The sequence below is a fragment of the Bubalus kerabau genome, chromosome 1 (genome assembly GCF_029407905.1).
Source record: "Bubalus kerabau isolate K-KA32 ecotype Philippines breed swamp buffalo chromosome 1, PCC_UOA_SB_1v2, whole genome shotgun sequence".
NCBI lineage: Eukaryota > Metazoa > Chordata > Mammalia > Artiodactyla > Bovidae > Bubalus > Bubalus kerabau.
In genome coordinates, this window is record NC_073624.1 from 194452670 (window position 1) to 194478610 (window position 25941).

The following is a 25941-nucleotide window of genomic DNA, read 5'->3' on the forward strand; positions in this document are numbered from 1 at the left end:
TGAATAACAAGAGTTTCAAAACAATCTTCATAATGATTAACACTTGAATATATAATTTATTAGCCAAACTGATATTTTTGAGAGTGAAAGGGAACACTAGTAATAATTATGCAGAGTTAACAGGTATCCTAAACCAAAATTACTGTGAGAGCAAGAGAGAATGAAAATAGTATTTTGCAAGGCCTACTCCAGAGTAAGAAAATGCATTTTCAGCAGGCCATACTTTTGTGTTACATGGATAAAGACCTCAAAGCATTCCTTTCAGAACTGCACAATACCCTTAAAATGGTGGGGGGAATGGGAGGATTAAAACAGTTTAAATACATAAACAGATGACATAAGTTCATTACGTGGCTCTCAGCTATTTAGGCTTAGCTAATTTTGATGACCTTGTTAATTAATTGATAAGGGTAAATATTAGGTATGCAAATTTTCTTAAGCTTATAGTATTTTTTAAACTACCCAGGAAAGCATTAGAGGGTATGGAATTTTCCATAGTTTTTATAAAGTTGGTAAAAATGCTAAGTATACTTTAACAGGTTTTAAGTTTAAGGAAAAAAAATTTTAATTCTTGAAAAATTATACAGCTTGAGAGGAGATTAGGGTGTCAGGGGTTAAAGACTAGGGAAAGAATATGATAGAAGGTATGAAACAGTTGTACAAGAGAGATCTTTGTGGTGATGGAACAGCTCTGTATCTTACATGAAACAAATGTGACAAGTGAAACCAGAACTACACATGTGCTTGTGTGCACACGCGTGTATATAAAAGTGGTGAAATCTGAGTAAGGTATGCAAATTGTCCCAATGTCAATATCCTGGTTTTGATGTTGAACTGAAGATAAAATGGAATAGAAGATGTTACCATTAGGGGAAAGTGGATGAAGGGTACACACATTTTTGTGAATCTATAATTATTTCAAAATGATAAAATTTAAAAAATATTTATAGGGTCTTCTCTGAAGAAAGAATCTTTAATTAATAATATGCCTCTATGTACAAAGTACACTTTTCATAAACATGAAAATGTCTAAAATGTTTTCCTCTGATTATTTTATTTGTCATGTATTTTTATAAATCTGGCCAAAGTACAATCATAGCTAACACTTGTTTCTCTTAAACTTACAATTTGAATTGTATTATATTAGTAATTAGTAGCTTTTATCCAGATTGGTACAAACAGAAAATACAAACTCTGGTGGTGCCAAACAGATCTTTAAATGACATACAACAAGTATGTGACACAGATTAGATGGTAAATATTAAAAGTATTGAAGGACATTTTTCTAACAAAGTAATTACTATTCTTAAGATATACTTAAGAATATATTAAGATATACATATATCTTATCTCAAACAAGATTTACCTTGTCCTTGAAGATGAGATATATCCAGACCTTCTTGTAGGCGGATAACTACTACTCCATATTGTATATCAAAAGCATCACTGTAACATGAAAAAAACAGCAATTTTTTAAATCACAAAAATTTCAGTCTCCTTCTCTATAAAGGCAATAGTTGACAATCTCTAAAATTACTTTCAGGTTTAAATATCTGATTTTTTCAAATATGCTTTGAAAATTATGGTGATATCATATGTTACTTTCAAAACCTATACCATTTCCCATCCCCTTTTTCTGTAATACCTCTAAAATCTACTTAAGTATAGTTCTTTATAGTATTGACATTTTACCTACAGTAGTGGTTTAAAGCAGTAACTATAGTTTTATCTATCAGAAACAAACTAAAATTACAGGAAAAAACAAAACTTTCAGTAATCCCATCATATATAATTTAGGCTTATACATTTAAAGCCAAGAGAAATATGTGAAGGCCAAGAAGACAGGTTCTGAGAATGAGACCAGGTTGTATAGTATGAAGGGATCCCTTATCACTTATGAAAGGAGAAGGGTATTTTTCAAGTAATTTTACAAAACTGGTTTAAAAAGTGGTCCTAAGATTATATATGCATTTGCAGACATGTATTGAGATGCCCTTTTAATTATTTTAAAAATAAAAACAGGAGCATCTTCTATATAGGTAAAATACATTAAAACCTCAAAGACAACTCTAAAACCAGACTTAAATTCTGAAAACTTTGTTAACATCAGAAATCATGTAGACCTACGCTGTTAAAGGCACTGAAAAAACTTATTGTTCCCTGGAGTGAAAGTGAAAGTCACTCAGTCGTGTCCGACTCTTTGCGACCCCATGGACTATACAGTCCATGGAATTCTCCAGGCCAGAATACTGGAGTGGGTATCCTATCCATTCTCCAGGTCATCTTCCCAACCCAGGAATCAAACCGGGGTCGATTTACCAACTGAACTATGAGGGAAGCCCAATGGCAGCAGGCTTTTCTCTAGTTATTATCTTTAATTACACAAGTAATCAATGTTTATAATATGCATATAAAAATGATATGGTAACCTATAGCTAGACATAACAAAAAGAAAACTAGTAAAATGATCAAACTTTTGCTCCTATTGATAAATATGTCATTGTAAAAGGTCTCTTGTCATTGTTGTTTTAAATCACAGGGAGACAATTTCAACCTCATTTCTCCTTGGTTGAATTTTAAACATGGTCAAAAGAGATTCACTGGACAAAAAATGAATAGGCATTCTCAGCTCTACTGTCAGAAGTCTAATTAATTATTAGAAAAGAAAAAACTACAAGTATTTTTTTAAATAGTTAATAAAGTAACTGAACCAAAATCAATTTCCTTTAAGAAAATTCAGGGAATATAGCTCTAAGCTAAATGTTTTTGCTATAACATATAGAAATTCCTATCATCTATATAATTTCTTTAAGCTATAGAAATTGATTTGCAGTTTCAGACCCTCAATACTGTTAATACATACATAGTAAATAAAGTATACCTCAACTGTTCCAGGTATTTCAAATCACAGCCAAAACATAAGTGTCACAAGATAAAAGAGTAAGCAGTATCACTGCTTTCAAACAGCCACCAACTCTTATAGTTTAAGAAACAAGAGAGCAATATTTGACTATTTTTAAACTGCTGCCTGACACATAATACCGGACTTTCAGAGCAAACATTCACTTCAGTTCCTGCAAGATCAGTGTCAGATAAGACTCCCTTCTTTCAGTGCTCCCATTATTACAGACACAGCAAAAAATGAATGATTATTTGCAAAAATGTCCCTTTTTATGTCTTCTAGGATAACTATTCCATCTCACTGCTCTTACATCTGCAAAGGAAAAAAGCATACTCCCTGGTTCAAGGCCCACATGATGGATTCTTTCTTTCATACTGTCCTTCTTTCCCTAATCCCCATGTATACAAAGTACAGACCACAGAATAAGAAAGGGAGAATGAAATGCTGTTTATAAACAAGTAACAAGCCCAAAGAGCAGTCACAACCTCTGACAAACCAGCAGAGCTTGAATTTTACTAAAACCACTTAACAATTCCTTGGGAAATCTTATCTATGGCATGTTTTACTAATCAATACAAGGAGATTTATAAAAATAAAGTATAAAATCTGAGTACTTCCACAAAAATGTTTCAAGGCAGCTACAAAAACAAAAATATTATATGTGACACAGGCAAATAATTATATGGTTCTATCAATAGACACAATAGGAGCTCTAGGAAGGGAAGCAGCTCCAGTTAGTTAAGGATAAACAGACAAAAATTCACAGAGAAATAGGATGTGAATCTGGTCTTAAGAGTTATTTTGCTAGATATAAATTTTGCTTTAAAATGAAAATTTTTATTAAGAAATTATAAAGAGTGAACTGTTCTATTTCATCAGCAGCTATGACAAGAAGAAGCTACTCTTCAATCAACTATGATGTAGGGAGAGGGAATCCTATGTTCATGTGGATGAGACAAAGAGATTTGCTAAATAAATACCAGGAATACTATTATAGAAAAAGAAAGTACTTTTCAAACTTAAAAACAAAATCTGACAAAATAAAAAGAAATTTTATTTTTTATAAAAAAATTCAGTTCCAAAACATATTTGTAATATAGTAAACAGATACATATGCAAAAATTAATAACAACATGGATATAGTAATATCAGAAAGACAAAGTAACAAAAGGATAAGAACTCATTAGACAACCTGTAAATTGATATAAATCAAAACTAAGCTATCTTATAAACTTCATTGACAATACCACAGAAAAGTGAACAGTAAACTCAAAGGTGCGGAAAAGCAAACATATTAAGTGCATTTTAAAAAGGAAATGGAAATAATTTCCAAGTGATTATTTTCATTCTTATCCTTTTACTAGAAAAGACTATGTAAGAACAGACTTCAAAAACCAGTGCAAGCTTTCAAAATCAGTACTTTCTCAATAAACTAAATTACTGAATTAAAAGGATACTTACTGAAATAAGTTTATATACATATCTACATCCCTCATATCTGCTTGCAACCAGTCTTTCTTAAATCCAAGGACAAGTGTATTTGGTTTCATACGCCCAAGACCAGCAGCCTAAAACACAGAAAAAATACAACTTTAAGGATATGCTATTCACAAAATGGATTTTAAATGACAAGATCCTAATGGACAGACTCCAAACATTTCAAAATTGTGTACTCTTATCAGTAAAAATTCTTGAGCAATACGTGCATACTTATAATAAATTACATATACTATATAAATCATATTACTTATGGTTAAACATATAAAAATAGAAGATAAAATTAAACAGATGAAAAGTTCTAAATTTTTGTACTTTCATGACATCAAATTTTTTTATTTTAGTAAGAGAAAGATGATGGAATATACTTAACCCTTCATAAAAATCATAACAATACAGTGATACTCTCAATTATATGTATTTTGATAACAGCCATTAAAACCTGATCAGAAGTCCAAACTGAAAACATGCATTGCTGGCTACAGTTTAGAATTCCATCAACTGTTCTCGCAACTTTATGCAGAGTTGCAATTCGATGTGCTTAACAAATATGCCCCCAAATCCAATTAATTTCTTTTATAATATTTTTAAAACACATTGAAAATCCTATTCTCAAGGCTGAGTACACATAAAAGATAAAATAGTTTGCCATTTTAGCCATTTTAAAATGCACAATTCAATGGCATTAATCACATTCACAGTGTTGTACAACCAACCCTGCTATCTATTTCCAAAACACTTTACCATCACCCTAAACAGAAATTCTCTAAACACTAATTCTTTCCTCCCTCCAGGCCCTGGCTTATTTCATTTAGCATACTGTCTTCTAGGTTCATCCACGTTACAGCATCTATTAGAACTACTCTCCTTTTTATGGCTGAATAATATTCCATTCTATGTATTTACAGTATTTTGTTTATCCATTCATCTGTTGATACATAATTAGGTTGTTTCTACCTTTTGGCTACTGTAATGCTGAAACAAACACTGGCCTAAAAACATCTCTTTGACTCCTGGCTTTTAATTTCTTTGGGTATATGACTAGGAGTAATAAATTGTTGGATATACAGTAATTCCTTGTTTAAACTTTTGAGTAACCACCAAACTGTTTCCCACAGCAGCTGTATAATTTCACACTCTCACCAGCAATGCAAATGCTCCAGTTTCTCTACATCCTCAGCAACACTTGTTATTTTTTGTTTGTTTACCTAATTACATATAAGCTAGTAGTATAAAATGGTATCTCACACTATAGCTTTGATTTTGCATTGCCCAAGTGAAGAAGAACTAAAGAGCCTCTTGATGAAAGTGAAAGAGGAGAGTGAAAAAGTTGGCTTAAAGCTCAACATTCAGAAAACTAAGATCATGGCATCCAGTCCATCACTTCATGGCAAATACATAGGGAAACAATGGAAACAGTGGCAGACTTTATTTTCCTGGGCTCCAAAATCACTGCGGATGGTGACTGCAGCCATGAAATTAAAAGACGCTTACTCCTTGGAAGAAAAGTTATGACCAACCTAGACAGCATATTAAAAAGCAGAGACATTACTTTGCCAACAAAGCTCTGTCTAGTCAAGGTTGTAGTTTTTCCAGTAGTCATGTATGGATGTGAGAGTTGGACTATAAAGAAAACTGAGTGCTGAAAAATTGATGCTTTTGAACTGTGGTGTTGGAGAAGACTCTTGAGAGTCCCTTGGACTGCAAGGAGATCCAACCAGTCCATCCTAAAGGAGATCAGTCCTGAGTGTTCATTGGAAGGACTGATGTTGAAGCTGAAACTTCAATATTTTGGCTACCTGATGCGAAGAACTGACTGATTTGAAAAGATCCTGATGCTGGGAAAGATTGAAGGTGGGAGGAGAAGGTGATTACAGAGGATGAGATGGTCAGATGGCATCACCAACTCAATGAACATGAGTTTAGGTAAACTCTAGGAGTTGGTGATGGACAGGGAGCCCTGGTGTGCTGCAGTCCATGGGGTCACAAAGAGTTGGACACAACTAAGTGACTGAACTGAACTGAATGACTAATGATACTGAGCATTTTTTAATGTGCTCATTAGTTATCTTTATATCTTCTTTGGAGAAATGTTTATTCAAGTACTTTGCCCCTTTTTAAATAGAGTTGTCTTTTTGTTTCTTTGGAATTTCATATACATTTTGGATATTAGGACTATCACATATATAATGTGAAAAGGTTTTCTTCCATCCTGTAGGTTGTCTTTCTACTTTCTTGATAATGTCCTTGGATGTACAAAAGTTTTTAGCTGTGATGAGGTCAAACTTGTCTACTCTTTGGTTTTGCTGCTTGTGCCTTTGGTGCCATATCTAAGAATATGTTGTCAAATTCAAGATCATGAAGATTTACCTCTAGGATGTACAAAAGTTTTTAGCTGTGATGAGGTCAAACTTGTCTACTCTTTGGTTTTGCTGCTTGTGCCTTTGGTGCCATATCTAAGAATATGTTGTCAAATTCAAGATCATGAAGATTTACCTCTATGTTTTCTTCCGAGAGCTTTATGGTTTTACCCTTATCTGTGGATCTTAGATCCATTTTGAATTAAGTTTTTATGTGCTCTGAGGTCGCACTTAAGTTTTTATACATGATATACCTAAATCATTTTTGGTTCAAGATTAATTCAAGTACTTTTCAAGAGCTGACCATGTGCCACTGTCCTAAAGACTGGATAACTTGGGAACAAAAGCAATAAGCCTACCCATGTCAAGTTCACAGTCATTTCCAAAATGTTCTATTCATGCACAAATTTCAAAAAAGATTTTTTTAAACTCAGAATTATAAACAACCATTTACCTTTAGGAAACAGATAAAAAATACCTATTTTTGTTTTTTAAAACTAAGTGTTAGGTAGCAAGGTGGCTACTAACTACAGAGCATAATTTTGTTTCCCTTTTCTGGTAAGCAAAAACCAAGAAATATCTTCAAGTTTTACATATATTTTTTTTTTTAAAGAACTAAGCTACAAGACGACTGGTAACTTCTTCATAATACAAAATACTGTCAGAGTTATTCCTTTTCTCATCACAAACTTTTGCACAATCTTATTATAATTAAAAGGTTTTATTTGTATAACATTAAACATCCTGAGGTATTCTGTGCACTTCTGCTTACAACTTCATTATCGTAATAACTTTCTCTTGAATGACTGGGTAAAGAAATTTCACATCAGTCATCCTAAATCCTTTGTAAATTATAATCAAAGTAGCTATTTAGTTAGGAGTAATATTTTATGTTTCTATAAAATATCCAGTATTTTAAAGAAATACCATTAGTGAAAATATGTCTTCTCTAGAACATATTTCGTTTGGCTCAGAGAAAATAAGTTCTTTGTGAACTTCCATAATTGAAACTGATTTAGCAAAGTGCAATCATCTGAAGATTATTACAAATATCTTGAGTTTCAATCAAGACATTTTCCCTCTGTCATTTCTTTGAATTGTTAGCAATGTTTTTTGCATATCTTCCACCAGAATTTGCTGACAAGAAATGCATTTAGTTTTTTATAATAATTTTCTTTGTATCATTGTAACTTTTTATTTGTTTATTTATTTTTTGGTAACTGTTTTTAGTGTGGCAGAAAGAACAGCTGTTTCTTCAATAGTATGTCTTTGGCTATTAAGTGAAAACATTTCCAAATATCATGGTTATCCAGTTAAATACTATCGTGAGATTTGTATTACTTTAAGAATCACTGATAAAAATTATAGTTTTGGCTTCATGTTTTGGATGGTTTGTTTTTAAAAGGTTTAGTTAATAGTGATGGTTTTAAATTATTATTTAATTAATTTAATATTATGGCATTTTATATATATGGAAAGGAGCTACAGGACATGGGTATAATTTAGTTTTAAATATTCTTATTGGCAATATTAAGTGATTTTGACCTTATTTTAGAAAATTTTTTTAAAAATTGCTTCTTACCTCAAAATGTAGCTGATGAAGAAGAGAAAAGGTTTCAGAAACACTCAGTATAGATTATAGGATAATTCTAGGCTAGTTTTGCCCAGGAAAAAAGGTAATTATAGCTACACTAAGACTGGATGAGATCCATGTGGTTTAAGGATCATCATGATGTAATATGAATTTTCAGTAAAAACAAGAATTTTCTACTAATTTAAAATGACTGTTTAAAATTCAGTTCACAATCAAGTGGCTCCTGCCTTTAAAAAAAAAGTGGGGGGGGGGTGGGAAATAAAGAAGTTAGCAGTGTTAATGTCTTACTGCCAAAGGGCTCCATAAGCAAGCTATTGGCAAGACTATCTCTTAAAATGATCCAGCGGATGTTGGCAATTTGATCGCTGGGTCCTCTGCCTTTTCTAAAACTAGCTTGAACATCTGGAAGTTCATGGTTCACGTATTGCTGAAGCCTGGCTTGGAGAATTTTGAGCATTACTTTACTAGTGTGTGAGATCAGTGCAATTGTGCAGTAGTTTGAGCATTCTTTGGCATTGCCTTTCTTTGGAATCGGAATGAAAACTGACCTTTTCCAGTCCTGTGGCCACTGCTGAGTTTTCCAAATTTGCTGGCATATTGAGTGCAGCACTTTCACAGCATCATCTTTCAGGATTTGGAATAGCTCAACTGGAATTCCATCACCTCCACTAGCTTTGTTTGTAGTGATGCTTTCTAAGGCCCACTTGACTTCACATTCCAGGACGTCTGGCTCTAGGTGAGTGATCATACCATTGTGATTATCTTGGTCGTGAAGATCTTTTTTGTACGGTTATTCTGTGTATTCTTGCCACCTCTTCTTAATATCTTCTGCTTCTGTTAGGTCCATACCATTTTTGTCCTTTATCGAGCCCATCTTTGCATGAAATGTTCCCTTGGTATCTAATTTTCTTGAAGAGATCTCTAGTCTTTCCCATTCTGTTGTTTTCCTCTATTTCTTTGCACTGATCGCTGAGGAGGGCTTTCTTATCTCTTCTTGCTATTCTTTGGAACTCTGCATTCAGATGCTTATATCTTTCCTTTTCTCCTTTGCTTTTCGCTTCTCTTCTTTTCACAGTTATTTATAAGGCGTCCCCAGACAGCCATTTTGCTTTTTTGCATTTCTTTTCATGGAAAAAGTAAGAAAGTTCCAGAAAAACATCTATTTTTGCTTTATTGACTATGCCAAAGCCTTTGACTGTGTGAATCACAATAAACTGTGGAAAATTCTGAAAGAGATGGGAATTCCAGACCACCTGACCTGCCTCTTGAGAAACCTATATGCAGGTCAGGAAGCAACAGTTAGAACTGGACATGGAACAACAGACTGGTTCCAAATAGGAAAAGGAGTACGTCAAGGCAGTATATTGTCACCCTGCTTATTTAACTTATATGCAGAGTACATCATGAGAAACGCTGGGCTGGAAGAAGCACAAGCTGGAATCAAGCTTGCCAGGAGAAATATCAATAACCTCAGATATGCAGATGACACCACCCTTATGGCAGAAAGTGAAGAGTAACTAAAAAGCCTATTGATGAAAATGAAAGAGGAGAGTGAAAAAGTTGGCTTAAAGCTCAACATTCAGAAAACGAAGATCATGGCATCTGGTCCCATCACTTCATGGGAAATAGATGGGGAAACAGTGGAAACAGTGTCAGACTTAATCTTTTGGGGCTCCAAAATCACTGCAGATGGTGACTGCAGCCATGAAATTAAAAGACGCTTACTCCTTGGAAGAAAAGTTATGACCAACCTAAACAGCATATTAAAAAGCAGAGACATTACTTTGCCAACAAAGGTCTGTCTAGTCAAGGCTATGGTTTTTCCAGTGGTCATGTATGGATGTGATAGTTGGACTATGAAGAAAGCTGAACACAGAAGAATTGATGCTTTTGAACTGTGGTGTTGGAGAAGATTCTTGAGAGTCCTTTGGACTGCAAGGAGATCCAACCAGTCCATCCTAAAGGACATCAGTCCTGGATATTCACTGGAAGGACTGATGCTGAAGCTGAAACTCCAATACTTTGGCCACCTGAGGAGAAGAACTGACTCATTTGAAAAGACCCTGATGGTGGGAAAAGATTGAAGGTGGGAGGAGAAGGTGATTACAGAGGATGAGATGGTTGGATGGCATCACCAACTCAATGTACATGAGTTTGAGTAAACTCTGGGAGATGGTGATGGACAGGGAGGCCTGGTGTGCTGCAGTCCATGGGGTCGCAAAGAGTTGGACACGACTGAGCAACTGAACTGAACTGAGCAAGACCACATACAGATAGGCCCAGACAGTCAGATTTCTTTAGAAGTCCTTCTGTTTTCTTTAGAGTTGGGAACTAGCTTCCCACAACTATGTATCTGCATTTCAGCAAACAGTTTGCTAGCTGCATCTGTTCTCTGGTTTTCTATCTCTCTCACAACTTTTTGACCATCCATCAATTGCCTAAAAACAACATGAGACCCATCTAAATGAGGAGTTTATTTTGTTGTTATGAAGAACTGTGAGACATTTGTATCCTTCCCGTGGATACAAATTCTTTTTCTGAAGGGAAATTCTTTATTGTGTCTAACAGCAAAACACTCATCTTCAAAAAAGGCTCCTTAAATGGATACCCCCTCCTTGTCCATTTCCTTCCTTCACTGAAGTCACCACCTTGAACCATAAAATCTTTGACAACTCAGTGAAAGAGACAACTTTTATAATATAATGGCTTCTGAGTTGATTTCCCAGTCCCCTTTTCACCTGTACAAAGACAAAGAAAGTTCTTGCATGTTTTGGGGCAACATACCAGAAAATAATTCAAAGACAACTCTTCCAGCAGGTTGATTATTAGTGGCTATGTCAAAGAAACATCTAGGATGCTGAACCTTTATTCCCATGGTGTTAATACTTCGATCTCTGAGTAAAATACAGTTTCAGGTGAACACACTTTAAATAGGGAAAAATCAAGGACAAACTAATCCAATCATTTTGCTCCTGATTATCTTTTATCTTCTAAATAATTTGTGCAGGCCTTCTTAAATTCTTTGCACCAGTCCAGTTTCCTCTTCCCAGGGTCTGGTCCGTTAAAGCGTTTCAAATCTACCGCCACTAGAAAAGGCGCTACAGACTGTACTATGGTTTTAGTTTTAACTTCTGTCATTTAGGTTTCCTCTTCTTTTCATGTCTTTTACTCCTTTAAAAAAAAAATCTCTTATTGATTTATAGTATTTCTTTATATATTGTGGACCATATTCTTTTGCTGATAACATGTTTTCTCCTTTAGGTCTGTGGCTTCATTTTCATGCTTTCTTTAACAAGCAGTTTTATATGTTAACTAAAAAAAAATTGGTTTCTTCTTCACAGTTCAACTTTTTGTGTCTCATTTAAAAACTTCTTCCCTAGTCCAAGATCAAAAATTTATTTTCTGTTTTCTTTTAAAAGCTTAAAAATTTTTCTGTTCTTGTGTAGATCTTTCAACTCAACCTGGAAATATTTTTTGTTCATCTTTAAAAAGACCTGTTATTTTTTTCACATAATCAGTCTTCCCAGTTCATCCTTTCAATGTCACCTCTGTCATGCATTTAATTTCCTATATCAAAGACTCAGTTTCTACTCAGTTGAAATGTCTGTCCCTACTTCAACACCACGATTTCTTAATCACTATAGTTTTATGATAAGGCTTTATGTCTGTCAAAGCAATCCTACTTCCACCTCTTATTATTCCAGAGGACTGCCTAGGGTATTCTTAACCATATGATTGTCAAGTTTTAAAAGACACAAAATAGAAAAAGGCCAGTGACAGTACTCTCAATCTCCCACTCTACAAAGCAGTTCAAACAAAGCAAAGCAAAACAAGGGGCTTTTGCTTGAAGTTTTCTTTTGAAGAAAGAGGTTCCTGTAAAAATAAGTTGGCCAACACTGTCTTCCTACAACCATAAGAGTTGAGGAAACTGAGTTTCAGAGAAGTTAAATAATTTTTTTGTTTGGTCCAAAATCTATAATAAGGAAGCAAAGCTAGTAGCAATGCTAGCTAGCATTTAAACCTAGGATTGATTCCAAATCCCATATTCTGGTTACTATGCCAAACACAAAACCCACGATAAGTCTAAGTTTAGAACTAGTACAATAATAGAAAAAAAATAAGGAATTAAAATTTCTTAAAAAATTAAATAAGGACTGCCATTACTTAACACTCTCTCCATAAAACCCAGTGACTCGCAGCTGGGAGTGAATGGGAAATACCTTAGGAAAAGGACAGAAATAGGCTAAGATAATTCACAAAGAGGTTCTTTGCTGTCAGCTAACAGCACAGTATTTCTATAGTCCTTTTAACTCCCAAATTACACAAACTGTAGTGGTATACAGTAATAAACATATGTTGAAAGTTTGCAATTTTTATTAATGTGAATAATGAAACCTGGAATAAAAAACATTTTGAACACTTACACAGAATTAAAATGTTATCATTTAAAAGAGGTAAGAAATTTACCTGCATCAAATATTGTGCACCCTCTCTCAAATCATCTGCATGTACTGGAGCATAAAAAGCCTTCATTTTGTTTTTAATAAGCCACCGCTGATATTTGGCTTGATCAATGGACATCTCTTTCATAGCTTGTCTTCGAGGGCCCTTTAAGGTAAAAACATTAATAAGTCTTTAACTGAAAGGTAATCTATTCCATTTTCATAAAAAAGCTTCCAGTTATCTTGGCTTAAACAAGGCATCTGAACATAGCAGTGGGGGGAGAAGGGAAGTACAATATAATGCTAGCATTTTACTCTCAAATTGGTGAATTATATCCAATAAAGACTATGAAAAGACAGTGTTGATGGAACAGAGGCACAGAAAGAAGAGAAAAGGAAACAGACTTTGAAAAATAAATAAGTATTGGTAGTAGTAAATGAGAGAAATTATAAATTACTGAAAATGGAGACGATTTTACACAGAGAAAAATAAGAGCCTTCTGTTTTTCTATGGAAAGTTTCCCATCTTGTTTTTCATTTGTCTCAAATGTCTGAGTTATTAATTCTCAGAAACCTAGAAATATCATTAAAAGTCAAAGTTAGCTATATAAATTCATTTTTTCCTTTGTCCTTCTGTTGAACAATGACATAACATATGAAAGGAAATGAGTTTTTTCAACTTGCAATTCTATTTTGATCCTTGTAAGCAACACATAAAATATATTATATGTTTTACCTAAAGTGTATTAAGAAAAAAAAAACTAAAAATAAGATTAAAAGTTCACCTTAATTATACATGAATAAGGAACTGGAGAAGGAACTGGCAACCCACTCCACTATTTTTGCCTAGAAAATCCCATGGACAGAGGAGCCTGGTGGGCTACAGTCCACGGGGTCGTATAGAGTCAGACATGACTTAGCAACTAAACAAGACAAGGAATGGTACAACTTACCATTATTAGTAGAAAAATTGCCTCTGTGCAATTTCTTATGCTCAAGACTCCAACCTGAACTGATCTACTTGGAGACAAACTGAAACTCTGCAGGTCCCAAGTGGAGTCAGTGTCTCAGTGTGTTCTTCCACCACCCTACACACACATTTTACTACTCTACAAGTAGAAGATTAACTCTAGCAGCAGCTGGGACATAGGGCATATAACATGCATTTCTAGCACCAAAATAAAATAAGCAATAGAGCCTGGGAGGTAAGTTAATCTGGTAAATAAACACTCCAATTTCTTATGCAGAAAAGATCCATCATCTAGTGATTTTAGCCAAGAGGCCAAAAATAAAACTACTTTTAGATGAACATTTACCCCTATTTTTAGTAATTTCCTTACTCATGAATAAAACTAAAATGAATGGGCAAGAATTCAGCTTTCACCCTACTCTTTACATACCAGATACTAAATATTTATCAGTACCATATCTGACAAGTAAATGTTCCTGGCGTTCTCAGGACTTTATTAGATTTATCAGTAAGAAAAAAACACATACCGAATTCCATTCAGCTTCCTTAGTTTTTTTTAGCTCCTTAGTAGGCTATTTTTCTTAGCTAAAGCAATATTGCTTCCTAAAAGCTACTCAAATTATTTCAAATCTAGAAAGATTCACAAATTACAAATGATATACACAGAGTGTAAAATGTTTTAATATGGAAGACAAAACTAGGACTTACCATATGCACATGACCACAGATCATCAAGCCAACATTTTTTGTGAAATCGTGAACAAGATGAAGTAAAGCTGGGCGTGAGTTTGGCGCACCTGTCATAACAAGACACTGAGGCCTAATTTAAGATTAAAAGGAGAAATGTAATTAGAGAAATTTAAGGTTTTGATAACATGGACATGATTTCAAGTTGCTTCTCTAACATTACATTGTTACACTAGACTCTCCTTTACACAACTGTCCTCAAGACACAGGCTACACAATTCTCATAGAAGATGACATAACCAGGGTTCCTTGGTACATGAGAAATGCAGAAACAAAATCTTCTTTGAGCAAACATCATAACAAATATCCTAAATTAATAGGTAATATACATCAAGATTCTGGGAGATACTACAGAAAGAAATGACCATAACCAATTAAAAACATGTAACAACTTTTCATCTTCTAAAAGTAATAAACATTACAATTCTTTCAACAGAGTTCACAAAACTTCATGAGAACATGGCCATGTCTTCATGTAAAGAACAGGTCCCTTTCCTTCTTAGCCTGATCAAATCATACTCATTTCTGCTTAGTAATATCAGTCTTCCCTAATCTAGCTTAATTTTAGTGAATGTTGCTCTATGAGTAAAATCACCTATGGTGAAGAAAAGGTTTCTATTTGAACTAAAAGTTTTAATTCTAATTCATTAAAATGAAAGCCAAAATTAATTCAACTGCCTTTCAAAAAATAAGACACTCACATGATTTTTCATGTATTTTTAACTCTTGATTTTCACTGACTAGAAATAAAAGTCAATATTGTTTGAGGAAAAAATATTCACATATCCATTTCATAAATTCAAACAGATTCACAAAAACTCATTAAAACAACAATGTGTATAGTTAAACTTTAACAAAAAGCAAACAGGATGAGAATTCTGACTTACCTACTAAATTAGTAGCTCCTAACTGTACTCATAAAATAAGCAGGAAAAGCTGAATAAAGACTACAAACTGACTCAGAATTTTAGCAAGCCATCTGAAAATCCAGTTCTGTCTGGAGGAATAGATTTGAGGCAACCAAACATGAAGTCATCTTTAGCAGCCCAGAGACTGCTAGTAGTCCCGTCTCTCCATCTGAGTGTTAGCAGGTTACATGGCTCCCCAGCTAAACACTGCCTTTCTTAGCCTTCCTCAAAGTGGCCCTAAGACTGATTTCCAGCCCATATGATGTTCCTAATTCCTCATCCTACCCTTTAAAAGGAACCTGGGTCACCCTCCATACTTTCTTTACCTTTTCTTTAATCTAGACTGTGGAGTTGGGGATGTCTTTGGCCACATGGACATAAAAACATATCCTAGGGAATGGCAGGCTGATGAGGTAAAAGGAAGAAATGGGGGACTTGAGTGACCAAGTGCAGCCAATCTATGTAGCAGCCATAAACTGTCCATCTACCTTTGGACTATCACAGAACGCTGATATCTATCTTGTTTAGCCACTTTGTTTTTTCAGCTTTTTGTTATGGTAGTTTAACCTATTACTAATATAACCTAGTACTGTGGGAAATGAACCTGTAGTCCCCATCTTTACTAAATAGTAAACATGTTAGTAAACATACCACAAAGGTATAACTTGGGTATAATAGTATACCAAAAAAAGGTATAGAACAAAATATATTAGGGATGTCTTCTAGTAACGAGAGTGTGAATATCTGCCTTCATCTTTACTCCCTCTTTTAAAATCTCCATAGTATGATAGGATTTTTTTTAAGGCACCAAAATATAGAGAAGAGGATAGGACACAATTGCACTGAAATTTTGAAAGCCAGAAAGCAGATGCAAGAACAATAAAGGATTTGACAAATCAGGAAAAGGCTAAATTATAAATGAGCATTAAGAGAACACTGAAGCCACCTGATTTTACACCTGCTGCTACTACTGCTAAGTCGCTTCAGTCGTGTCCGACTCTGTGCGACCCCATAGATGGCAGCCCACCAGGCTCCCCCGTCTCTGGGATTCTCCAGGCAAGAACACTGGAGTGGGTTGCCATTTCCTTCTCCAATGCATGAAAGTGAAAAGTGAAAGTGAAGTCGCTCAGTCGTGTCCGACTCTTAGCAACCCCATGGACTGCAGCCTACCAGGCTCCTCCGCCCCTGGGATTTTCCAGGCAAGAGTACTGGAGTGGGGTGCCATCGTCTTCTCCGGATTTTACACCTAAGAATCATCAAAATGCCTAGGACTGACAGGCAGTAGATGCCTCTGGAAGTGGCAGGGGCAATGTGTTAAAAAAACAAAAATAAGGAGAACTAAGTTAAAGTTTGCATAAGAAGCATCTAGATGAACCCAAGTCATTTCCATCACTATGATGGGCAACTGTCCTTGCCTTTCTCCAACCCTATTAGGCTAGAGCTTATTTGCTAGAGAGGCCTGTGGTCTGGGAGCAATAGCTGAGGACATAAGCAGCTACTTTAAGCAGGGAGTTAGGAGAACATTTGCTATATGGTGGAAACTGAAATCTCCAAGCTGCCTTCTTACTTAGCTCTCAGAACTGTGGCAGCCAGAACTTTATCAGTAAGCAAAGATTAAAAGATTTTCTGAAAAATCTAATCAAATTAAAAAAGAAAACTTTTAAGATGACAAACCTCAAAGAACTATCATGGTCACATTAATCTCCATTAAGGGCTTGACTGAGAGCCCCACCCCTCATGCAGAACTTCCCTAGCCCCAGATCACAGACATTTCAGACAAGGCTAAATCTGTGAACCCAAATTAAAGAGGCAGGAAATGATGAGAAAGACACTCCAAGGAAACAGAAACTATAAAGTGAAGGAAACAAAATCTTTTGGCAAATTTGGTGAAGGCTGAGATAGAGATAAATAGAAACTGAAATAGGAAAAACAATTTATTGGCTACATAGAAAACATAAAACCTGTACAGGAAAAGAAAGCAATCATAATTTACAAGGCTAAGCTCTGAATTATGCTTTAAAAGTCATAAAAATATAAACATCAAGTCTAACCTAATCAAAATAATGACATAAAAATATACTGGGAGGATAGGGTAAAGAGAAGGGTGTGTGTGTGTGTGTAATGGGCATGCATGGATGAAAGAAATCAGGAGAGAATGCCTAAAATTTAAAATCAAACAATACAATAAGACAAACATGCCTTTGGGGACTATTAAGTAAATACTACACAATTCAGCTAAGAGTTGAAATTGGTTGCCAGTGGCATAAAAGAAATAGGGATTTGAGAAGTAGGACAACTACTAATTTTCACAACAAATGTAAGCTTTTCCTCTTTTAAATATGTTCATGTATAATTCTGATAAGAATTTTAAAACACTTGTTAGAGTAAGCTTTTTTTTTTTAAGTTTTTAAAGGTTTTAAAAAATTCCCATTTCTATTAATAAGCCAAAGAACAGTTTTTTATTGACGGCAAGTTAATTCTGATTCTTGATCATACTCTCAGTTCCGCGACACAGCTTTTTGCACAAAGCAAGGATTTCTATTTTCTGCCATACTTTGCATTAACTATTAAAACATTAAAAATGTGCTGAAATTAAAGTTTTCCTCCCAGGGCTCTCACTTCTTTTCCCTATTTCTTTCTACTCCAAAACTGAAGATCTGTGGTCTATGGGAATCTTTCATTTGACAAAACAAATTGGTGGTAGTGGTGGTTGGTGCAGGGGGGTAGGGAGGATATTCAAAGAGTGACAAAAAGAATATATTAATACAAAGGTGTTTCTTCTTGAGAGAAATTTGGTAGAGCACTTATCCATCTTGAAATTTTCTTTTAAAAAGATTCTGTCTTTTGTTTTACTGAAAACAGGAATTTATTCCTGTGATTACTGTTTAGAAGCCAATGAGAAGCAATTACTCATGACTGAAGAGTTGCCTGTTCAGTGCCAGGCTTACATGAACAGTATGAGAATGACTGTCTAATGGTCTATTTTTAAAAAAATGACAAGCCTACTTTTAGCTACACTAAACAATAATCTATAATTTCTAAGAATCTATATAAATAAATTAATACTTTTGATTCCCAACAGTGCTTTAATAACTGAATCTCATCGACTATTAGAAACGTTAAATTAAGGAATAGCGTTTAAATTGATGACTGATAAACTATTTTAAGATAAAATAAAAAGGAAGGAAATAGTAAGAAATGTTCTTTACTCTGACATTGATTCTTTATCACAAAAACTGATCGCCAGTTCCACAGTGAGAACAAAGCCACTAACATGAAAATATTTACCGCCTGAGTAAAATTATAAAACAAGTATTTTTATGAATTTCATCCTTAATAGTTATAAACTTGAATGGCCACAGAGGGGGGAAGAAAGTTTACTTTAACGATACCTATCTAAAAGCCTTCAAAGAGAAACCTCCAGAACTTCTGTAACATTTTTATAAGGTAGATGATAATTTTTCTCTTTGTAAATTTTTGAGAACAAGAAGCCTCAACCTTGTTTTTGAATAAACTGCTCAAATCAAACCAAACAAGAAACAATATTCTATGCTTTTAGATAATTTTTCATGAAATATCACGAAGTGAAAATATTACTAAACAATAAATGAAGTCCTGATTGCCATCTAAGACAAAATGTTTCTGTGTTACCTGATCACTTACCTGAAGTTTTTCACGTGGTCTTCCACTCCAGAAAGACGAATCGAATGCTGCAGTGCATTCAGGTAGGTCAGAGCTTGTGTGGAGGATCCCCAGTTCACATCTGTAAGAGGACAGTGTTCATGCACCATAATACTGGTGATCACAAATCATCAATAACCAATGCTTGCACATTTAAAAAGTCAGCTGCTAAAATAAACTGTTGTACTCATCAGGAATTTCAATAGTTTACATCTACAGTATGAAATCAAGGCAATGCTAATCTGAGCTATTATTAACATTTAAAGAAAGTGTACAACTTGGAAAAGACTGAGATGAAAGGGCTGCAGACATGCTGTGCATTCAACTCAAAATGAGTCTTGCAAACAAAGAAAAAAAAACATTTAAAAATTATTGCTTATACAGCCAAAGGTCAAAAAGGAAAAAGGCAGATCTATGATTGTTATAAAGTACTATTTATAGTACTTCATCGTTTAAGTTATTTGAACATCAAGGCAAATTTTACTTCTTATTGAATAAACAGTCTAAACACAAATGATGATTTTAGACATTTGTTACTTTAGAGACTTAACAGGCATATTAGAGAAATAATTGTTTCTAAGATATTTAAAACAATATCTTCTTTGTCCATTTCATTTCTAAAGCCACTGTTCTAATCCAAAACCTCATTCTCTCATACTTGGATTACAAAATGTTTCTTCACTGTGTAAAATAACTACACTGCAACTACTTTGTCGTCTCTTTCTAATCTACTCTATTGGGCCACAACTTTTCAAGTTTTTTCAATAGATTTTCTTGTTACATGTTATCACACTAAATAACTGGACTAATCCTAACCTATCCCAGCATCTGCTTATGTGGAGATAGACGCAGCAGTTATCAATGCTACACATTCTAGATAATCTTTAACTATTTCCCTCTTTATTCCCAGTTAAGTATATCGGTCTAATTTTCCTTGCTATACAGTAAGCTAGTGGGAAGATACTATGTGTTCTAATATTTTGTGATTCTGTAGTACAAATTATAGTAGGTACTAAACCACATTAGGTAATACATATAATGCTTATCAGGCTAATAGAAACTTCTGTACTATAATAAAATCCTTTCAAAGATTAATTTTAAAACATATTGAGTGAAACAGAATGTTTATTACATGAATTTGTTATTTTTCTACAAATAGGATTAATTAAATTTAACTCATGGGTAAGAATGAAATTCCACAGAATAAAAAGCCTTACAGTAACTTTTTCACTAAAACTACATATATTTAGAAATAAAGCATTTTAGGTTTTATGCAAAAGGCCTTTCCAAAATACAAAAGATGGATGTTTAGATATGAAAAGGTACAAAGAACATCTAAACATTTTTTAGCTTGAAATACTAAATATTAAGAGAGAAGACTACTAACCTGGTTTTTTGTAGGTAACATAAATGTAAAGTCCAAGAACTATCACATATGTTAGCAATGCAGCCCACCAGTTAATGACAAACATCACTATGCAACAGAGAATTGCTCCAAGAAGTGATATCCACATATTGTAGTATTTGAATGCAGGACGCCACCCTAACAGAAACAAATAATATAGATAAATAAGTCACTCAGCTACCTCATCTGCTTTAGACAGTGGTACATATGCATGCACAAAATAAATTTCTCTGTGGCTGCTACACGGAGAAGTCTTTAAATGTGAACTGTAAAGCTAATTAAACAGTAAAGTCATAGACCATTACTGATCATAATGTCATGATTCTTGAGAGCCATGAAGTGGGCACATCTATTTATATCAACATTATCGTATCTTACTAGTTCCCTATTCAAAAAGTCCTTACTAAAAAAATACAAATCAACCTAAACTCAGTGAATGCTAAAAATAAGAGAAGATGAAAAAATTAGGTTTCAAATTGTGTCCTTAATAGTGAGATTTTATTTTCTGGTTTTGAGCATAAGACACATCCATATGTTAATGAATATAGAAAACAATTCAAATAAATTGTTCTTTGGAACTGTTAAAAAACCTCACCTACTTGCTAGAAAAACTTATCATCATTTGGGGAAGTATTTCATCTCAATAAAATTTATATTCTTTTTTAAAAATTAAGCTTTTAATTTTGAGATAACTGCAGAGTCACACAAAATTTTAAGAAATAATATAGAGATTCTGGGGGTGCTTTACCTAATTTCTCCCAGTGATAACATCTTGCAAAAGATACCAAAGTATCACAGCTAAAATTTTGGTATTAAAATAGTCAAGATAAAGAAAAATTCAACACAAGAATCCCTTGTGTTGCCCTTTTAGAGCTACACCCACATCCATCTCTAAACTTTATATTCTTAAAAACTGAAGCTAAGATGTTTGTGTCCTAAGTTCCCATATTTATCTTTCTTGTTCTGAGAAACTTCTAGGCCCATAGAAGCAATAGTGTTTTTGTTACTTCATTTCCTTCTCTGATGCCCAACTGTTGTCATGGTTTATAACAAAATACCCATAAAAACTGTATATGGAGTAATTTTTCAGTTGATAAAGACCCCTTATATTAGAATTCCACAGAACTCATTGTGTTAAAAATATTCCTGGATAGGGTACTATATCATAACAATGTTCTTAGAACTGATAAATACAGAAAAAAACAAAATAATTCTTTCACAGTTAGCCAGAATTTGAGATTAATGCTATTTTAAATTATTTGAAGCAAGAAACAGACATTGTTTACCAATAAACTGCATGACAGCAGATCTCTGAAGACTCAATTTGACTCAACTATAAAGGCAGAATGAAGCATTAGTGAACTAATTCCACACATGCCATCTTTTGAAATGTATTGAAGTTTTATTTTCTCTAAAATCAAACATTGCCACATTTATGAAACTTTTAAATAAAATGTAAAATCACCTGGAGATTTTGCAAGTGATGCATGAAATACTGAAAAATTGATCAGTGCATATGATGCAAGGAAGAAGTTAGAGATAATTGGAGCAATAACATTCAATTCAGCTGCAAAAGAAATACGACATATTAGACATTTAACTTTTCAAAACTATGAATCATTTCAAACCTTTAGATAATACATAATACTCCTAAATCCATAACCCAGATTTAGTGAACTCTGCTATACATACTTCATATACTTTAAATCATATCCTATGTACACAGTAGAAACCTCCTTTATGACTCTCTCTCTCAAAACTGAAATATTCTTTCCAGTGACGTTATACTGTTTTCCTACATACATATATGGTTCACAAGGATTATGGAGCACTGTTCTGGATGTTTCAAAAGTTACATAAATTACATCATACAATATTATCATTCAGTAATTTGATTTTTTTACATTCATTATTTTTGAGATTCATCCATATTAACATATGAAAACCAAGTTTATTCACATTTTTACTGCTGAATATTATTCTGCTGCTTCACTCAGGTTTTTCCATTTTTCACTATTATAATTAATGACACTAAAAATATTCTTATATATGCAAGTTTCTGCAGGGTACAAAGCTCTAAGAACTGGTGGATCATAGGAAACTTTATTAAATATCACCAACCTGTTCTCAAAAAGTAGCTATACCAGATACATTTTTAAGTATCAGATGAGAAAGTTAGTTTCCATGGTATAATCAAAAGTCCAAACATTCTTTAAGACCCAATCAGAAGCAAAGGAACCAAAAAGATCAGCAGAGGTTCTACCTTCATGGAAGACACCGTCATCCTTTACCCTATGCTACTATCATACTTGTTTTAGGGTAAGAACCTAGGAGCTCCCTTTAGCCTAATAGGGAGTTAGTGAGGGTATGAGTTTGAGCAAATATTTAATGAATGCTATTATCTGCAGTATTTTCTAAACTCTTTTCCTTTGATCAAAAAGAAACTTAGTATAGCAGGCAAAGTAACATTTTATGATTTAATGACTCAATGTTGACAGTTAATACTATAAATGCACCAAAATCTACATCAGCACACATGTATAGACTAACCAATTAAGATGAATCCAAGTGCAATTAAGAATGTTAAGATGTAGCCACGAAGAGGTTCATTATTTTTCCCATAACCTTTAGCAAACATCTGGAAAGCTGGGTAGATGTTGTCCTTACATAGAGCCTAATAAAGAAATGTAAACATTAAAATGGAATACATCAAAATAAGACATACAGATCTGCTTACAGTTACAACAGGTTAATCAGGAAACGAACCCAAGTTTCTAATTCTTGGTCCTCTTTTTTTTCCTCTCATACTGCTTTATCAACAAATTGTAAAGAAGAGTTAAACATTTCCAGTATCAGAAAGGCAGGAGATTTAGAATACACTGTAGTGTTTATCTATTTTACCCCACACCAGGTTGACAGTCTTACACGAATAAAGAGTCAAAGAAGCAGGCATATATGTAGAAGTGTGGAAGCTTGAGAAGTATGATAGATGTGTGACCTATTTTAAGAAAACCAAGTCAAAATCTAAGACTTAAAGCAAATAAAAATCCTAATTATAAAACTTAATCACTTTTCTTAAAACAATACTGAAAATAGTTTTAGGATATATTCTACACCTCTACTGTATTAATTATAACAAGAAATTAAGAACAAAGCTGCAGAATCAATACTTCATTTGTTTTAGTAATAAAAAGTACTTTCTATGCAGTATCAGTTGTTTATTTATTTGATGCTCACTAAAGGGAGATAATGTTTTATTTATTATTATATCCTGAGCACCTAACATAATGTATGGCACATACTAGACATTCAAATATTCATAAAAATAAAACACTTATTTTGGCATTATGCTAACAGGAACAAGATAAAGTATCTTCTTTTGATTTATGGTACTTTTTATCCTTGGTAAGACATGAAAATTTATGCTAACAGAACATGTTAAAAAAGCAAAATTTCATTACCACTTCCAGAAAGACAACTCAAAAACTATACCCTGTCAGTGGATAAATGCATAACTGTTTATATAAATATACATATCCACATTCCTGTGCCTAAAATTAAATATGCCACTCTTGATATATGTGTTGGCATATATCATATAAATACACAGGGTTGACAGAAGTAAATAAATCATTTAAAAATATTAAAAATCCCATTTGAAATATATTATCTTGCCTACCTCTATAATAAAATTTGCAATATGAAATACTCACCTGAAATATTTTGGGTGCACTCACAAGAGATGCTAATGCAGAAGAAAGAGTGGCTGAGAAGATACCTGCAGAAATTAATGGTGCAAAGCCTGACACCATGCTCATTACCTTAAAAAGTGACAATGGAAAAGTAAGTCATATACAATTCAAAAAAATCCACAACACTATACATCTTTACTATTCCTATGAAGAACACTGATAGTAATACTGGGGAGAATATGATAACAAAAGCAATAGTCCACAGTAATAATGGTTCTTACATGCATTACAAACTTCTGAAAATGATGTATCACCATCCCTTAATTAATGCAGAAAAAAACCTTTTATTTCGTACAACATCCAAGGCAAACACAATGGCAACGAGAAGAGCATGCCAAACTATAAAATAGGCATCAGTTTCAACAGGCCAATCTTTGCGTTATTATAAATCATTTCACACATAAATGTTCCAGATGTTATTTCATGCATAAATGTTTCAGTGCGTACCTCTAATAGGTAAGAACTTTAAAAAAATGTAACTACAGTCACTGTCACATCTTAAAAACTGCTTAATTCTTTAACAGCATCAAATACTCAACCGCATCCACAATTCCCACGTTCAAATAAGGATCCACAAAAGGATTACACTTTATATTTGGTGGTTTTGTCTTAAGTCTTTTTCAATCCATAGAGTCATCCTTTCTTTAAATTTTATTATTTTTATGTTATTTCTCCTAGAGAAACCCTATCTCTGGATTTTGCTGACACATTGCCTTGTTTAATTTGTTCCTCTCACCTCTATTTCTAGTCAACTGGTAGGTAGATGTAGACAGTTAATCAGACTAAGGTGCACAATAATACTCCAAACTGGTATGAGACACTTCTGTCAGGAAGGTTGTTTCTTTTTTTTTTTTTTGACGTTAAGATAGTAGATTGGTATCATGGTTACGTCTTTTGTTTGTTTTTAAAGAATCCTTATTTTTTTTAAGCTAAAAGTTGAAATATCCAGTCAAAAAGATTTACGTCTAGGAATTGCCTCTAAGTAATCTGTGAATTGGGGGTCATAAACAAAACACCACTAGCCATGCTTTAGTAACTGATGAAGCTAGAAAATGGGTATGTCAGGTACATTAGATTGCTTTTTCTCTCTTTGAACATGTTCAAATATTTCCCTATAAGGAAGTTAAACTTAAAAAAATAGATCACTAACTTAGATGATGAGAAGGCAATAAAATAAACCCCAAACTGAGGAGCATAATGCCAAGTAATTTGCCTGAACCTTTCAAAATGTCAGCATCTTGAAAGGTTAAAAACAAGCAAGCGGTGAACTCCTCTAGGTTAAAGCATTTTAAAATAACACAACTAAAGACCACGTGTTACAATAGACTGAATCCTGGATCAGGAAAAAACGATCTGGGGCATTACTGGAACAAGTGAGGAACTATGAATGTGGAATCTATATTTAGACAACAGTATTTCATCAACACTGGGATTACTTGGGTGGGATAATTCAACCATACTTGTAAAGAATGTTCTAAATACTTCAATCTGCCTGTCATGTTGTGACGTCTATAATTTATTCTCACTGGTTTGAGAAAAATACTATGCCTATAAAGAAAAACAACTAATAAATACAAATGAAGAGAAGTAGGTAGGGTAGGTTTTCATAAGCACTGTTCCTTGTGTGCCTTTAAAATCTGTCAAAATATAAAGTCGATTTGCAAGAACTGTTTAATGGATTTA

The 25941-nt window shown here is 33.7% G+C and overlaps 1 protein-coding gene across 3 annotated transcripts in view; it reads right to left on the reverse strand.

Moving 5' to 3' along the window:
• SLC12A2 (solute carrier family 12 member 2) overlaps positions 1 to 25941 on the reverse strand; it is an 88716-nt gene that overhangs the window by 12441 nt on the left and 50334 nt on the right. For all 3 annotated transcript variants that reach the window (XM_055548471.1, XM_055548462.1, XM_055548455.1), the window contains exons 11-19: positions 24220 to 24327; positions 23057 to 23180; positions 21972 to 22073; positions 20489 to 20644; positions 19084 to 19183; positions 14474 to 14585; positions 12821 to 12961; positions 4364 to 4470; positions 1367 to 1446 (exon numbers count right to left, since the gene is read on the reverse strand). In XM_055548471.1, the coding sequence (XP_055404446.1) occupies positions 1367 to 1446; positions 4364 to 4470; positions 12821 to 12961; positions 14474 to 14585; positions 19084 to 19183; positions 20489 to 20644; positions 21972 to 22073; positions 23057 to 23180; positions 24220 to 24327 (1030 nt within the window). The remainder of the gene's footprint in view (positions 1 to 1366; positions 1447 to 4363; positions 4471 to 12820; positions 12962 to 14473; positions 14586 to 19083; positions 19184 to 20488; positions 20645 to 21971; positions 22074 to 23056; positions 23181 to 24219; positions 24328 to 25941) is intronic.